A 15,196-nucleotide genomic window follows, 5' to 3' on the forward strand; every position below is an offset into this window, starting at 1 on the left:
GGGGGGCTTGACCTCCTTTTAGGGTGCCTGACCCCACTTTAGGGGTGCTTGCCCCCACTTTTAGGGTGCCTGACCCCACTTTAGGAGGGCTTGACCCCACTTTTAGGGTGCCTGACCCCACTTTAGGGGGGCTTGACCTCCTTTTCGGGTGCATGACCCCACTTCAGTGGTGCTTGCCCCCACTTTTATGGTGCCTGACCCCACTTTAGGGATGCTTGACCTCCTTTTAGGGTGCCTGACCCCACTTTAGGGGTGCTTGCCCCCACTTTAGGGGTGCCTGACCTCACTTATGGGTGCTTGACCCCACTTTAGGGGTACTTTGTCCCTCTTTTATGGTTCCTGACCCCACTTCTGGGGTACCTGACACCCCCCCCCAATTTGTGGCCGCATGCCCCCCATTCCCATTCCCGCTCCCCCATTGCCGCAGCACTGCAGGGCCGGTGGTGCCGCACCGTGGCCGGCGCGGGTTTATTTCCGGGAAGCAGTTGGGGAATCACTTGAAGATCTTGCCCTGGTTGAAGGGTTTCCCGACGTGCTGGAATTCCCCTTCCCACGTGAAGTATTCCTTGACCAGCGTCCGGCATTCCTCGCTCTCCGGATCCAGCTTCCGCCAGGAATAGGACTCGTAGTCGACCTGCCAGTCCGGGCTGAGCTGGAAGGAAAGGGCGGCTCAGCCCCAGGGAGGCCGCAGCAATCCCAGATCCCGATCCCGATCCCGGTGTGGGGCTCACCGGGAACGCCAGCTCCTGCCCCCGGAACAGCCACACCCCCGAGATGCTGCTGTCGTTGTTGGTGCCGAACAGGATGACGCTGGCAAAGGCGTTTTTCCGGAGCTTGTCCAGGCGCTGGAACATGCCTGGAGGGGGGGAGAGGAATGAAGGGGGAGAAGGGATAAAGGGGGAGAAGGGATAAAGGGGGAGAAGGGATAAAGGGGGAGAAGGGATAAAGGGGGAGAAGGGATAAAGGGGGAGAAGGGATAGAGGGGGAGAAGGGAAAAGAGAGAAGGAAGAGAGTGAAGAATAAAGAGAGAGGGTAAATGTAAGTGGAGAAAGAGAAAAGGGAAAACGAGGAAGGAAACAGCACGGAAAGGAGGAAACACAGGGAGAAAAGAAGAAAAAGGGGAAGGAAAAAGAAGGAAGAGAGGAAGGAAAGAAGAGAAAAAAAGGAAAAGGAGGGAAAAAAGATCAGGGAAAGGGAAATGAATAAATGAAAAGGGAAAGGGGGAGAGGAGGAAGGAGCAGGAGGAAAAGCCAAAGGGAGGGGCAAGAGGAAGAAAAGGAGCAGAGAGAGAGAGGAGGAAGTTCAGGAAGAGGAGCAGAGTGAGGGTGGGGAGCAGGATGAGGACGCTGAGGGCAGGATGAGGATAAGAATGCTGAGGACAGAAGCAGAATGAGGAGGGCAGGATGAGGGTAAGGATGAGGATGCTGAGGGCAGGATGAGGGCAGAATGAGGATGAGGATGCTGAGGGCAGGAGCAGGATGAGTATAAAGGATAGGGAAGAGGATTCTGAGGGCAGGACAAAGATGAAGCTGAGGAGGGCAGAACGAGGATGAGAATGCTGAGGGCAGGAGCAGGATGAGAACGAGGAGGGCAGGGTGAGGGTGCTGAGAGCAGGGGCAGGATGAGGAGAGCAGGATGAGGATGCTAAGGACAGGAGCAGGATAAGAATGCTGAGAGCAGGAGCAGGATGAGGATGCTGAGAGCAGGAGCAGGATGAGAATGAGGAGAGCAGGATGAGGGTGCTGAGAGCAGGAGCAGGATGAGAATGAGGAGAGCAGGATGAGGGTGCTGAGAGCAGGAGCAGGAGGAGAATGAGGACAGCAGGATGAGGATGCTGAGGGCAGAAGCAGGAGGAGAATGAGGGCAGGATGAGGATGCTGAGGGCAGGAGCAGGATGAAGACGAGGACGAGGAGCTCTCACCGGTGATGAGGTTGCAGCTCATGAAGGTCTGGCTCAGCTCCTCAGGGAAGCGGTACTGGCAGAACCAGAGGGACCAGCCCTGGGGGTCGAAATGCTCCCAGAAGTGTGGCAGTGCCACCGAGAGCGTGTCCTCGTTGGAATACTTGCGTTTGAACTCGTCCAGCACGAAGGGGCTGCGGGGTGGGGGGCACGGGGGAACCTCAGACACCCCCCAGAGACACCCAGGGGACCCTCAGACACACCCTGGGGACACCCAGACCCCCCCATGCACCCAGAGACACCAAGACCTCCCCCCCTTGGAACACTCAGACTCATCCAGGGACACTCAAGACCTTCCCATGGGGACACCCGAAGACGCCAGGAACCCCCATGGAGACATCCATACCCCCAGTGGGACACTGAAAACCCCCATGGGACACCCAGACCCCCTCAAGCCTCCACTGGGGACAAGCAGACCCCCCCTTGGGACCATAAGACACCCCCATAGGATGCTCAGAGCCCTTCTGGGACCCTCAGCACCCCCCCAGTGACCCCCCCCTTTCCAATGCCACCTCTTGGGCAGGTGGGCGAAGGGGTCCTTGGCCTTGGGCTCGGCCGCCAGCGCCTGCTCGCACTCATCCAGCTCCTCCTCAGGCTCTGGTTTCTTCTCCTCCTTCTTCTCCTCCTTCCTCTTCTCCTCTCGGGGGGGCTTCTCCTTGCGGGGGGCCTCCTTCTTTGGCTGCGCCTCTGCGAACTTCTTGGCTGGGGACAACCAAAAGCACCCCCAAAGCCTGGGTGTGAGCCCAAGGATGGGAGCCGGGAGGGGGTCACGGCCCCGTGTCTCCCCCAAAGGAGGGTCCCTGTGTGTCCCCCCACCCCTCACCATCAAACTGGGCCATCTTCTCACAGAGCTGCACCTCTCCCAGCACTGCCTTGAACTGGGGCTGGTTCAGGCACGTCACGAACCATCGGTTGACGTTCCCAAAGGGCTGCCGGAACGCGGGCTCCAGCACCTGCATCCACAGGGATCCATGCATGGAAAACACCCCCCAGGACCATGGATACCCCCCCCCCCAATGCCTGTTCTCCACCCCCAGACCTGCTTGTAGAGCCAGAGCAGGGCGCAGACCACGGTGATGTCGGCCAAGGACACGCGCTCTCCCACCAGGAACGTCTGGGTGCGGAGATGGGAATCCAGCACCCCCAGCACCCGCCGCACCTCCTCCTTGGCAAACTCCGTCGCCTCCATAAGGAAAAGAAATGGGATGCTCAGCACTGGGATTCCCCCATTGCAAACTAGGACCCTCCCCCCACCTCCTGGGCTCCATCCCCTGGGAGCTTTGTTGGGATGAAGGGGAAAGGGATCAACAGCCGGGATTGGGATTGGTGCTGGAGCACCTGAGGGAGTCAGGATGATCCCACAGGCAAAGTATCCATGGGACCCCTCTCCACAGATAAAATATAGGGTTGGGACTCATAGAAGCCCCCTTCTCCATATGATATATGAAGCTCACATCCATGAAATCCCCTCCCCATGTAAAATATGGGGCTGGGATAAATGGGTGCCCCCCCCCCCCATGTAAAATACAGAGCTGAGATCCATGGAACCCCCTCCCTATATGACAGAACTGGGATCCATGGGAGCCTCCTCTCCCATGTAATATATGGCACTCAGATCCATGGGAGACCCCCCCTCCCCCCCAGGTAAAATATGAGGCTGGAAGCCCAGGGGGTCCCTCAAATGAAATATGGGGCTGATGAAGACCCCCCAAGCTGGAGGGGAAGGGGGGGGCACAAATAATCCCCCTCATCCAACAGCAGCAGCTCCACGTGAAACCAGTGATGAGTTGGGGACACACACCCCCCCCCCCAGTACCAAGATCCTGACCATGGTGGGGGGGTCTAGCACCTCCAAAATGAGCCCCCCCCCCACCACCCCCTCACCTGCTTGTTGTAGTGCATGATGCCCAGCGTGGGGAAGACCCAGGTGCTGGCTGGGGGCACGATGTCGCTGTCGGCGAAGTTCACCCATTGCACGACCTGCGCGGCCGACTCCTTGGTGGCCCCACGCAGCTCCTCATTGCTTACTGCGGGGGGGGCACAAAAGGGGGGTGAAGTTCATTAAGGGGGGGGTTAAAAGTCATTAAGGGGGAGTAGAGCTAATGAGGGGAGCAGAGAGTTCGGAGGGGGACTGGGGATAGAGATGGTTGGGGAAGATAGAGTACACCTGGGGGGGGTAAGTTTGGTTGGGGTAGGATAGGGATGGCTGGGGGGGGGACAGAGCTCCTTGGGTGGGGATAAAGATGGCTGGGGAGCGAGGGGGGAATAGAACTCCTTGGGGTGGGGATAGAGATGGTTGGAAGGAGTGATAGAGCTCCTTGGGGGGGGGGAATAAGGATGGTTGGGGGGGGATAAAGATGGCTGGGGGGGGATACAGATGGCTGCGGGGGGGACAGAGATCCTTAGGGGGGGATAATGATGGCTGGGGGGAGGGACAGAGCTCCTTGAGGGGAGGGATAAGGATGGTCGGGGGGGGACAGAGATGGCCAGGGGGCAGACAGAGCTCCTTGGGGGGTGGATAGAAATGGCTGTACGGGGGTACTAGAGCTCCCTGGGGAGGGGATAAAGATGGTGGGGGGACATATACGGCTGAGGGGAATAGAGCTCCTTGGGGGGGGGACAGAGCCCCTTGGTGGGATAAGGATGGTTGTGATGGGATAAAGATGGTTGAAGAAGGGGTCAGAGATGGCTGGGGGGGGAATAGAGCTCCTTGGGGAGGGGATAAGGATGGTGGGGGGGGGACAGAGATGGTTGGCAGGGACAGACCTCACTGCAGGGAGGACGAAGCTTTTGGGGATAGTTAGGAATGAATGGAAGGGGGATAAGGATGGCGGGGGAGGGGGGAAATAGGGCTCGTTGGGGAGGGATCTTGTTGGGGGGGGGGCAGAGCTCATAAGGAGCCCCCCACTCACCATAGTAGGCGATGGCGTTGCTCTCGAACACACAGAAGCCATCGTCACCCTCAAACGCCGGGACCTGGGGTGGAAGAACCCAAATGTTCCCATCTGTGTCCACCCCCATTCCCGGGTTTATTCCCCCCCCCATTCCCAGGTTTATCCCCCCTCATTCCCAGGTTTATCCTCTCCCATTCCCAGGTTTATCTCCTCTCATTCCCAGGTTTCTCCCCCCCATTCCCAGGTTTCTCTCCCTCCACTCCCATGTTTGTGTCCCCCCCCCCCATTCCCAGGTTTATCCCACCCCCATTCCCACATTTATCCCCCCCATTCCCAGGTTTATCTCCCCTCATTCCCAGGTTTATTCCCCCCACATTCCCAGGTTTGTCCCCCCCCATTACCAGGTTTGTCCCCCCCCATTACCAGGTTTATCCCCCCCATTCCCACGTTTATCCCCCCTCATTCCCAGGTTTATCTCCCCCCATTCCCAGGTTTATCCCCCCCCCCCATTCCCAGGTTTATCCCCTCTCATTCCCAGGTTTATTCCCCTCCCGGACTCACCTTCCCCACTGGGAACTTGCGGAGGAACTCCGGGGTCTTGTTGGTCTGCCCGAAGTGGAAGTGGGGGGGCGAGGAGAGAACCCTGATCTTGGCGCCGCTGTACTGGGCCGCGATCAGCGCCTTGAAGGCTCGCCAGTTCTCCGGGTAGGTGTAGAGGGTCTGCGGGGGTGGGGGGGGCATGTCACGACTTAAGAGAGGGTCACGACATAGGGTGGGGATCACGACTTGGGGGGGGCGGGTTATTCGAGTGGGGGGGGTGTCACTATGAGCAATGGCAGAGCTGTTTAAGGCCTGCTACGAGGGGAAGAACTCGCTGCTGTGGGGCTGCGAGGCTGTCACGACCGAGTGGGGGCTGTCGCGACTGGACGGGGCGTTAAGGGCATTGAGGTGACTTGAGACGGCTGCAGGGGGGTGGGGAGAGGAGACAACCAAGGGCAATGAGGGGCAAGGGGAGGTGGGGGGGGGCTGTTAACGGCGACGGGCACGCACTGGGGGGGAACCGGGCCCGCGGCCTCCGCTCCCCGCCGGCCGCCCCCCACCATCCCCAGCCCCGGAGCGCAGCATCGCGGCTCCATCGCGGCTCCATCGCCCCGCACCCGCCGCAACTCGGCTCCCCCGACCGCTGCGGGCCCCCCGGTACCGGCGGCAGCGCCGCACGGTGGCGGATGGAGGCGGATGGCGACACGGGGCCGCCGCACTCACCCCGGCCACGGCCATCTTGGCGAGCGGAGAGAGGGAGGGAGGTGGCACCGCGCAGCCGTAAAGCAACGAAGTGCTGGTAAGCGCGACTGCCGCGCGGCGTTTGAGGCGGACGAGACGTAAAGCGAAAAGGCCGGGAGGTTGCCATGGATACGGCGGGGAGGGGGGGATCCTATCCCCCTTAAAACGGCGACTCCCCTTAAAGCGGCAACGCTTGATGTGGGTTCCACCACCCAAAAAGTTCCCCCCCCCCACCTCGCTTCCCTCCCCATGGAAAGAGGCTGATGCAGGAGATCAAAACAACGTTTTTTATTGGGAATAGCGGCTCTTGGAAGGGCAGAACCGCCCCCAGCCTCGGGGGTGCCCCCAACAACAGCCCTGGTTTGGGGGGGGGGGGCACAACTGAGGGGGTCGGGTGCAGAACCATCCCTTGTGCTCAGCTGACGAGGCCTGTGAGGAGGAAAAGGGAATGAGAGAGGAGACCCCCCCCATAACCTCCCACAGCCCCCCCATAACCTCCCATAGCTCCCTATAGCACCCCCCCGCCGACTCACCCAGGTAATCGTCCATGAGGGAGCCAATGGCGAACTGGAAAGGGGGGGAAGGCAATGGTGAACCCCAGCATGGGGTGAAGGCTCCCAGGAGCTGGGACCCCCCCTGACCCCTCTCCCCATCAAACTGCCCCCCCCTCAGCATGGAGCTGGTCCCCTCCCCTCATTGACCCCCATGGAGCTGGGGGCCTCTTCTTCACCCTATGGGGATAGGAACTCCCCCCCCAGATCTGAGACCCCCCACCATGGACCTGGGGACCCCCACCAAAGGTGTCCCCCCCATAATGCCCCCCCCCCACTGACAATGTCGTTCTTATCCACTCGTGTCCCCACGATCTTCAGGCGGATCTCATCATCCTGCTGGATAACAATGTCCTGGGGGGGGGGGGGGGGGGGAAACATTATGGAGGGGCACTGAGACCCCCCCCCCCAGACCAGGACCCACATTTGGGTGTGGGGGGGGAGTGGGGAGACCCCTGGAACCCCCCGGACTCACCTCATCCACTGTCTTGTAGCAGGGGGGGTTGGAATTGGGGTCGAACTCCATCTCTGAGGGGATGGACTGGGGGGGGGACAGGGGGTTAGGGGGGGCTTGGGTGGGACTTGGGGGGCAAGAGGAGACCAGGGCCCATGGGGGTAAATGGGGGGGCCCATGGGGGTCCCCAGAGGGAGATGGGGGGGCTAAGGGTCCCCATGGGGGGGATTAGGAGAGGCCTTTAATGGCCCCCAGGGGAGGAAAGGGGACCCTGGAGGGGAAAGGGGGGTCCCTGGGGCAGAGGCCGAGGAATTGGGGGTCCTTGGGATATTGAGGGGTTCTTGGGGTGTCCCAAGAGAGTGGTTTGGGGGGGGCCCATGTTGGTGGGGGGAGAGTAACTGGGGGGACTACAAAGTGGGGGAGCCCTGGAGGGTTTGGGGGGTGAATGGGGAGCCCCAGTGGGGAGGTTTGGGGGGGATCAGGGAGAGCCCCAAGGGGGATGGGAGGAGGCAGGGGGGGGTCTCTGGTGGGATGGGGGAGCCCAAATGGGGGGGAGGGCAGGAGAGGTTTGGGGGGGTCCGGAGGAGCAAAAATGGGGGGGGGGTCGGGGGGGGTCCCTGGTGGGATGGGGGAACCCAAATGAGGGGGAGTCAGGAGAGGTTTGGGGGGGTCAGAAGGAACCCCAAGGGGGGGAAGGTCAGACACATCCCCCCCCCCTTACATGGCGGGAGATGAAGCAGGACATGGGGCCGATCTCCGTGAAGAGCCCAACCTGGGGGGGGGTGGGGGGATGGATCAGGGGGTGTCACCGGCCCCATAGCATTGGAGACACCCCATGACCCCCCCCAATCCCCCAGCCCTCACCTTGTTGACCTGGGTGACGACAGCATCCACCACCTCACCCTTAAAGGGCCGGAACACGATGGCTTTGTACTTGACTGGGTAGAGCACGAACCCACGGCCCGGCTGGATCACCCCGGCCCCGATGTTGTCAATGGTGGTGACAGCGATGACGAAGCCGTACCTGTGGGGGGGACGACACCATGGGGGAGGGGGGGGGTGGGGTGGTTGGGGGGTCCTAGGGGTGCTCTGGGGGGTTTTATGGGTGCTTTGGGGTGTCTTCAGGGCATCCCAAAGGGGGGTTGGGGTGTCCTGAGGTTGTCTGGGGGGTTCTAGGGGTGCTTTGGGGTGCCTTAGGGGTGTCCCAAAGGGGGTTTGGGGTGTTCTGAGGGGGTTTGGAGGGCTCTATGGGTGCTTTGGGGTGCCTTAGGGGCATCCCAAAGGGGTTTTGGGGCATCCTGAGGGTGTTTGGGAGGCTCCAGGGTAGGCTTGGTGGGGTCTCAAGGGGTTCTAGGGGTCCTTTGGGGGGGTCTTAGTGGTGTTTGGGGGTCTTCAGGGTGCCCTGGGGTGTCTGGGGGGTTCTAGGGGTGCTTTGAGGTTCCTTAGTGGTGTCCTGGGGGGGATTCCAAAGACGCCTGGGGGGTCCTGGAAGGGCTATGGGGGGTCCTGGGGGTTTTTGGGGGGTTCTAGGGGTGCTTTGAGGTGCCTTAGTGGTGTCCTGGGGGGATTCCAAAGAGGCCTGGGAGGTCCTGGGCGTGCTCAGGGGGGTCCTGGAGGGGCTTAGGGGTGTTTGGGGGGTTCTAGGGGTGCTTTGAGGCTCCTTAGTGGTGTCCTGGGGTGCCTGGGGGGGTCTAGAACAGGCCTGGGGGGGTCCTGGGTGTGCTCAGGGGGGTTTGGGGGTGCAAGGGGGGGGTATCTCGGGGGGGGTATCTCAGGGGTTCCCCGGTGTTCGTCCCATTCCCCCCCCCCCCCCCATCACGCACTTGCCGGTGCAGGTCCCCTCCACCTCAGTGAAAAGCTTCTGCTTGACGGTGTTGAGGAGGTTGGGCCCGAAGTACCGCGGGTGCAGCAGGATCTCGTGCTCCAGCGAGATCTGGGGACCGGGCACGCACCGGGACCGACATCAACGCACCGGGACCGGCACCAATCACCGGGACCGGCACCAACGCACCGGGACCGAGCACGCACCGGGCCCGGCATCAACGCACCGGGACCGAGCACGCACCGGGACCAGCATCAACGCACCGGGACCGGCACCAACGCACCGGGACCGAGCACGCACCGGGACCGGCACCAACGCACCGGGACCCTACTTGGAGACCACCCCCCCCTCCACCTCCGGTAAGACACGTGACTCTCCCGGTAGGACACGTGACCCTGCCGCCGCTTACGTGATAGAACATCTTCACGCCGCCGCCGGGCCGGAAGTGGCGCTAAGCCCCGCCCCGGAGGTTGGCTCCGATTGGTCACGGCCTCCCCGCCAAGCTGCCCGTTGCTAAGCAGCGGGGCACCGCCCACCCGTGCGCATGCGCTGTGGAGATGAGCGGGAGGTGGAAGAGGCGCAGAGAATAGGGCGGGGCTAAGGGGAGCAGCAGGCGGTGATTGGCTCGGTGAGAGCCAATGGGACGGAGGAGGCGGGTGATTGACAGAGAGAGGATGAGGGACCCCCTGAGCATCCCCAGGGACCCTCAAACCCTCTCAGGACACCCCCAAGCACCCCAGGACCCCCCATAGCGTCCTTCAGGCAGCCTTGGGACCCCCCCGAGCACACCCAGACCCCTCCAAACACCCCAGGTATGCCCAGGACCCCCACAGCAGCCTGGGGACCCCCCCAGGTATCCCCCAGACTATCCCCAAGCACCCCCAGACCTGCCCTGAGCGTGATCCAGCAGCCCTGGGAGCTCCCCTAACCCCCCTGAGGCTCCTAGGACCCCTCTGAGCATCCCTCAGGCAGCACTGAGACCCCCCCAAACTCCAAATAAGCACCCCTAAACTCCCCCAGAGCACCCCATTACCCCCCCCCCCGATCCCTCTCGATCCTCCCAAACAAGCCTTTGGTGGGGCCCTGCACCATCCCGACCCCCCCAAACTCCACATCCACTTCTGCTCCCTTTTATTCAGAAAACGGTTTGGGAATGGGAATAGGGATGGGGCTGAACCCCCAAACCGATGGGGGTGTGTTTGTTTGTGTGTGTGTGTCCTTGGAGGGGGGGTTTAAGGGCAGAACCGCCCGGCCAGGAGCCCCAGGCGGTGGATGTTCTTGTGCAGGACGCTGTGCAGCACAGCCAAGTGCTTCCCTACATCCCCATCCCGGGAGAAATCCCGCAGGAAGAGCCCGCGCTCGGGCTGGAAGGTGAATTTCTGCGGGAGGGGGCTGTTCTCCCGCAGGTAATCCCAGAGGCTGAGCAGCAGGAGATGCACCTCGAAGGGTGCGAGGTGCGGGAAGAGCTCGTGCATGTTCCCCAGCACGGGCGGCAGCAGCGAGCCCTCGGCCATGGCAGCCACCAGCGCGCAGGAAGCCTGCAGGTGCCAGGGCGATCCCGTGGTCCCGTTATCCCGACACGCTTCCCAATGCGCCATGAGGCTGGCCAGGAGCCCGCGGAGCAGCACGGAGCAGTAGCACAGCGCCGGGCGGCCCGCCGCCACCAGCCGCAGCAATGGGAAGAGCAAAGGGTGATCCCGGAAGCGGCGGCAGATCCGGAGATCCCGTTCCACCGTCCCGCGGGCTTGCTCCTCGGGCGGCCACGTCAGCTCCGCGCCCGACGCCTCCGGACACACGTTCTCCACCAGCGCGGCTGCCACGGCTTTAGCGGCTTCGGGATGGAGCCCGCTGGAGCCCGCTTCCCCGGCCCGGGCGCCGCGGCTGCACCGCAGGAGGAGGCTCAGGAAGGTCTGGATGTTGTTGGCCAGCTCCTCCGGTGGGCGCTCGCCCCGGCCCGGCGGTGCCTTCAGCCCGCGGCCGATGACCCCGGCGTGGAACACGGACCAGACGCCGCCGGAGAAGTTGACGGCGGCCGTGAAGCGCCGGTTGGTGTCCAGCAAGGAAACGCCGGCGCCGCCGTTGCCGCTCTCCTCCCCTTGGCTGGGTTTCTCCGGCGAGGCACCGAAGAGCTCGGCGTTGCCGCGGCGCAGTGCTCCCTCCACCAGCTGCTGCAGCACGGCCTTGGCAGCCGCTGGGGACACGGCACTGAGCCGTGCCAGCAACCGGGAGCTGCAGCCCAGGTTGGCGGCGTTTTGGTGCCGGAGAACCAGGAAGAACTGGTGGGAAGCGGCTCGCACGGTGCCCAGGAGCTGAGCCGGGGCCGGGGCGCGCGGCAGCGGCAGCACCGACAGCAGCAGGCAGGCGGCCTCGGCCACCTCGGCGTCGCGGTGCAGCAGGAGCTGGCTCAGGTCGTGGAGGTGCCGTGCCAGGACGGGGCCCAGCTGCGGCCCCATGGCCGGACCCCCGTCCCCGGTGTCCCCCTGCACCACAGAGGCCAGGTTGCGGAAGAGCTGAGCCACCTGCGCGTCCGGCAGGCGCCCAGCGTGGATCTGGCACACGCAGGTCTTGACGGTGGCCGGGAGCAGGTCGGTGAGGCAGGAGCTGAGCACGGCGTGGAGCTGCGTGGCCAAGGCCAACTCGTCCTGCGTGCGGGCCAGCGTCAGGAGGTGGAAGAGCGCGTCCGTGGCGCAGTGCGGCGCCGAGTACACGGCCAAGAGCGCCAGGAGCTGGTGCTGCCACAGGAAACGCTTCCGCTCCAGGCGCAGCGTCTCCACGCAGAGCTCCCGTACGTGCGGCCGCAGCGCGTCCAGGAAGGGCACCGGGCGCGGGAGCGGGGCCTCGGCCGGGTTGGGGCTGCCCCGGTTGTAAACGAGCTTCTGGAGGTTGAGCAGCAAGAGCTGGATGACGCGGTCGCAGGCCTCGCGCACCCCGTCCTGCAGCGGCGGCCCCGGCGCCGTGATGACGGAGGCCGGCATGGCCGTGTTCACCAGGAACTGCAGGATGCGGTGGGCGCCGGCCGAGGTCTGGCAGATGAGGTGCACCACGATGCTCACGGTGTTGTCCAGCTCCTCGCGGGGCAGGGAGGCGAAGTGCTGGTGGAGCTGGTTGAGGACGGGCGGCTTGAGGGAATCCACCAGCTCGGCCGACACGGTGCCGAGCAGCGCCGGGGACATGACCGCCAGCTGGAGCAGGAATGGGACGGTGGCTTTTTGGTGCTGGTCCCTGGCGGGCCCTAGGCTCTCGTGGAACATCCTCAGCAGCTCCTGCTTGATGCTGCCCGAGTGGCGCGAAGCCAAATGGCCCAAGATGCCTACGACGGAGGCGATCTTGGGCACCCGTTTGTCGGCACCGGCGCCGGGGAAGAGCAGCTCCCCGGGAGCGGCTCCGTGGGCACAGAAATCCTTGAGGCCGCAGGAGAGGACGCGGCTGATGATGGTGTTGGGGAAGGAGGAGCCAATGTGCGCCACGACCCAGTCGAAGTGGGGCGAGTGCTGCACCGAGGTGTCCAGGAGCGCGTCCACGCAGGCATCGGGGCAGCCGCCGATCATGGCCGAGAGGCACTGGGTGTAGATGTCCATGAGGGTGCGCGTGGCCTTGCAGGACATCCAGAGCTGCAGGAGCTCGTTGAGGCTGGCGGCGTGGGGCACCCCGTGCCTGCCGGCGTATTTACTGCTCAGCTGGCCCATGAGCTCGATGGACCAAGCTGACACCACGGGGGCCCAAGCTTTGGGGTTGGCGCGGACGAAGTCGGCCAGGACGCGCTGCACCTCCTGCACCACCTCCTCCAGGGCGGCGTTGCCGGCGCCGGGAGCACCGGGGCTGTCGCGGGCCAGGAGGTGGGCGCAGACCTGCTCGTCGAAGAGGCCGCGAAGGTGCTGGAGGGCGGCGTGGCGGGCGGGGGGAAGGCTCCGCAGCAGCAGCAGTGCGCAGCGAGCGTGGTCCTGAGCCGACAGCTTGGTCCCGTGCGCGGGGTCCACCCCGCTCAGGAAAGCCTTCACCTCCTGCGCCAGCTCCTGAGCGCTGTTGGGGGGGGATGGACACATGGACACACACAATGAGGCACCCAGGAGCCCCATAGAAGGGGAATAGGGGTGATGGAGGAATTAGAATGGGGGTGCTGGGGGAGAGAATGGGGTTGATGGGGGGGGGATGAGGTTGGAGGGGAAGGGACCCAAGGGGTGCAATAGGGAGTGAAGGGCTTGGAGGGGACCGTGGGGAGGGTCCGGGGTTGGGGTCACTGAGGGGTCCATGGGGTAGAAACTGGGGTGAGGAGGTGGTGTTGGGAGCGGAGCCTGGGGTGGGTCCATGGGGGTGAAGGGCAGAAATGGGGGGGGGGGGGGGCTGAAGTGAGGGGCTGGGGTCGGGGGGGCTCTGAAGGGCTTTGGGGGGGGGGTGGGTCCGTGCTGGGTTCCATGGGGCAGGGTCCCGTGGGGCTGCGGAGAGGCCAAAGGGGTCCCTATGGGGCAGGGCTGGGGGGGGGGCCTGATGGGTTCCATGAGGCAGGGTCCCGGGGGGCTGCGGAGAGGCCAAAGGGGTCCCTATGGGGCAGGGCTGGGGGGGCCCTGATGGGTTCCATGGGGCAGGCCCCGGGGGAGGGGGGGGGGTCCCGGCGGTACCTGGGGGGCGGCCGGGGGGGGCTGGCGGCGCCGGGGGGGTCGCACAGCGCCGACATGGCTGCGGCGGCGTCGGGAACGCGCATGCGCGGAGCAAGGGCGGGGCCTCGGTGTGCCCAGCCCCGTTTTCCCCCCGGGCTCCGCACGAAGGTTCCGCTCGCACTCAAGTTCCGACCACCCCCCCCCCCACACAGCCCGGCCTCAACCGCACCGGGTCCGCTCCTCCCCCCCCGTCCCCCCCTAAGGACAGACGGACACAGGGACAGGCAGACGGAGCCTCCGCCATCTTTATTGCTGGGGGGGGTCACCCCCCTCCACCACCACCGCCGCCGCTTCCACCATCTCCACGTCCGAGGCGCTCCCAGGCTCCGGCCGCTTCCCGCAGGCTCCCTCCTGCTCCGGGGCTGCGGGTGGGGGGGACACGGGCACTGCAGGGACGGGAGCACGGGTCAGGAGCGGTCCCCTTGTACCACCCCCCCCAAACCTTCTCCCGGTGACCCCATCCCCGGTGCTCACCCCCTCGGGCCGCCGCCCGCAGCCGCTTCAGCACCTTCCGCCGCCGCTTCCCCCAGAGCTGCGCGGGGTCGCTGCCTCTTGGGAGCAACCTGAGCTCAGAGACACCCCCCCCCCCGCCCCGGTGTTCGATCAGGCCCCGGTAACGGCCGGGGGGGGGGGGGGGGCACAAACACACAGAAAGGGGCTGGGGGGGGTGGGCACTCACCGCCGCTTCTGCTGCCGCGCCCCCCGCGCCAGCACCCGGCGCCGCTTGAACAGCTTCTTCTTGAGCTCCTATGGGGGACACGGACCGTTATCGGGAGTGCACCGCTACGGAGCTACCCCCCCCCCCCACTTCAGCCAGTTCTACCCTATCAGCCCCCCCCCCGTTACGGTTAATGTTCCTCCATACGGGCTCCTTAGCACCCCCCCCCCCCAGCCCGTTATCGGTCCCGGGACCGCCGGTACCGTCCGCGGCCGGTTGATCTTCCCCCCTATCCCCATCGCGTGCGCTGGGACCCGGTTCCGGCTTGACCCCACTTCCGGTAACTCTCCTCCCCACCTCTCCCTCCCATTGGCTCTTCTCTTCGCGGGTTTCGCTCTGATTGGTGGCGCTCCCTTGAAGTCCCGCCCTCTGCAGTGCGTATAAAAGGCGGTGCGAGGTGCGGCAGCCGCCATTTCGCGCTGAGGTGAGCGGAGGTGGGGAGGGTCTGGGGGGCTTTGGGTTCACCTCCCGTTCTTGGCGGGCCTCGGCGGCCCCGTGCCGGGGCCTGTGATGTTACGGAGGCAGAGAAGCGACCGGCGCGAAGTCTTCGGTGCCGGCGGCCTCCTCCGCCGGTCCTACCCTCACACGCCGGGACACGCCGCTTCCTTCCGCCGGGAGCTGCGGTGGGGCCTGGCCGCTCAGCTCACCGGCACCGCTGCTTTCTCCTCCGCAGGGCCCGACGCGAACGCTGGAGGACCCAGAAGACACGTGGGGGTTGTGCGGTGCGGCCGTTTCGGCCTCGTTCCCCGTTAATAAACCCGTTACCGATCGCAGTTGACTCGTTCTTCGTTAGCAGCGGAGGAGGGGGGGCACGCGTGTGATCGTCTCGGAGGGGAATGGGGGGGTTTAGTCACCCAAGCC

General features: G+C 64.5%; 4 protein-coding genes and 1 non-coding gene across 6 annotated transcripts; 1 reads left to right on the forward strand and 4 right to left on the reverse strand.

The window, feature by feature from the left end:
* Positions 1 to 438: 438 nt before the first annotated feature.
* EEF1G (eukaryotic translation elongation factor 1 gamma) lies at positions 439 to 6,269 on the reverse strand. The gene is made up of 10 exons (XM_062613380.1): positions 6,118 to 6,269; positions 5,416 to 5,574; positions 4,873 to 4,936; positions 3,845 to 3,987; positions 3,000 to 3,143; positions 2,784 to 2,913; positions 2,473 to 2,662; positions 1,922 to 2,094; positions 732 to 856; positions 439 to 652 (listed from the first exon to the last, which is right to left on the reverse strand). The coding sequence occupies exons 1-10, from the start codon at positions 6,130 to 6,132 to the stop codon at positions 494 to 496; spliced, it is 1,302 nt and encodes a 433-aa protein (XP_062469364.1). The 5' UTR covers positions 6,133 to 6,269; the 3' UTR covers positions 439 to 493.
* Positions 6,270 to 6,408: 139 nt separating this feature from the next.
* Positions 6,409 to 9,393, reverse strand: POLR2G (RNA polymerase II subunit G). 2 transcript variants are annotated; one of them, XM_062613377.1, is made up of 8 exons: positions 9,372 to 9,393; positions 8,964 to 9,073; positions 8,005 to 8,164; positions 7,862 to 7,912; positions 7,162 to 7,227; positions 6,969 to 7,040; positions 6,669 to 6,702; positions 6,409 to 6,564 (listed from the first exon to the last, which is right to left on the reverse strand). In XM_062613377.1, the coding sequence occupies exons 1-8, from the start codon at positions 9,381 to 9,383 to the stop codon at positions 6,551 to 6,553; spliced, it is 519 nt and encodes a 172-aa protein (XP_062469361.1). In that variant the 5' UTR covers positions 9,384 to 9,393; the 3' UTR covers positions 6,409 to 6,550. The 2 variants fall into 2 exon arrangements, with proteins under 2 accessions (XP_062469361.1, XP_062469362.1); XM_062613378.1 differs by lacking the exon at positions 7,862 to 7,912.
* Positions 9,394 to 10,076: 683 nt separating this feature from the next.
* INTS5 (integrator complex subunit 5) lies at positions 10,077 to 13,756 on the reverse strand. Its single transcript, XM_062613381.1, has 2 exons — positions 13,579 to 13,756; positions 10,077 to 12,982 (listed from the first exon to the last, which is right to left on the reverse strand). Exons 1-2 carry the CDS (start codon positions 13,659 to 13,661, stop codon positions 10,195 to 10,197), a joined length of 2,871 nt encoding a protein of 956 aa, XP_062469365.1. The 5' UTR covers positions 13,662 to 13,756; the 3' UTR covers positions 10,077 to 10,194.
* Positions 13,757 to 13,837: 81 nt separating this feature from the next.
* On the reverse strand, positions 13,838 to 15,085 carry CUNH11orf98 (chromosome unknown C11orf98 homolog). Its single transcript, XM_062613379.1, has 4 exons — positions 14,539 to 15,085; positions 14,297 to 14,364; positions 14,092 to 14,180; positions 13,838 to 14,003 (listed from the first exon to the last, which is right to left on the reverse strand). The coding sequence occupies exons 1-4, from the start codon at positions 14,746 to 14,748 to the stop codon at positions 13,864 to 13,866; spliced, it is 507 nt and encodes a 168-aa protein (XP_062469363.1). The 5' UTR covers positions 14,749 to 15,085; the 3' UTR covers positions 13,838 to 13,863.
* Positions 14,800 to 14,934, forward strand: LOC134160926 (small nucleolar RNA SNORA57). The gene has a single exon (XR_009963742.1). It is a non-coding gene; the product is annotated as a small nucleolar RNA SNORA57 (small nucleolar RNA).
* Positions 15,086 to 15,196: the final 111 nt, after the last annotated feature.

Source organism: Pezoporus occidentalis, unplaced genomic scaffold, assembly GCF_034315485.1.
Source record: "Pezoporus occidentalis ecotype Australia unplaced genomic scaffold, CSIRO_AGI_Poc_V1 ctg1659, whole genome shotgun sequence".
Lineage (NCBI taxonomy): Eukaryota > Metazoa > Chordata > Aves > Psittaciformes > Psittacidae > Pezoporus > Pezoporus occidentalis.

Bases quoted from the DNA above. Each gene is read 5' to 3' on its own strand.
- EEF1G (XM_062613380.1), bottom strand. The intron at 4,937-5,415 runs GTGAGTCCGGGA...CTTCCACCCCAG, and splicing joins GCAAGTTCCCAGTGGGGAAG to GTCCCGGCGTTTGAGGGTGA. The intron at 2,663-2,783 runs GTGAGGGGTGGG...GGTTGTCCCCAG, and splicing joins GAAGATGGCCCAGTTTGATG to CCAAGAAGTTCGCAGAGGCG.
- POLR2G (XM_062613377.1), bottom strand. The intron at 7,228-7,861 runs GTAAGGGGGGGG...TCCCCCCCCCAG, and splicing joins CCTGCTTCATCTCCCGCCAT to TCCATCCCCTCAGAGATGGA. The intron at 6,703-6,968 runs GTCAGTGGGGGG...CCCCCTTTCCAG, and splicing joins GAGTGGATAAGAACGACATT to TTCGCCATTGGCTCCCTCAT.
- INTS5 (XM_062613381.1), bottom strand. From the start codon at position 13,661: ATGCGCGTTCCCGACGCCGCCGCAGCCATGTCGGCGCTGTGCGACCCC. The intron at 12,983-13,578 runs GTACCGCCGGGA...CCCCCCCAACAG, and splicing joins CCCCCCCGGCCGCCCCCCAG to CGCTCAGGAGCTGGCGCAGG.
- CUNH11orf98 (XM_062613379.1), bottom strand. From the start codon at position 14,748: ATGGCGGCTGCCGCACCTCGCACCGCCTTTTATACGCACTGCAGAGGG. The intron at 14,365-14,538 runs GTACCGGCGGTC...TGTCCCCCATAG, and splicing joins AGATCAACCGGCCGCGGACG to GAGCTCAAGAAGAAGCTGTT. The intron at 14,181-14,296 runs GTGAGTGCCCAC...CTCTGAGCTCAG, and splicing joins GCGCGGCAGCAGAAGCGGCG to GTTGCTCCCAAGAGGCAGCG.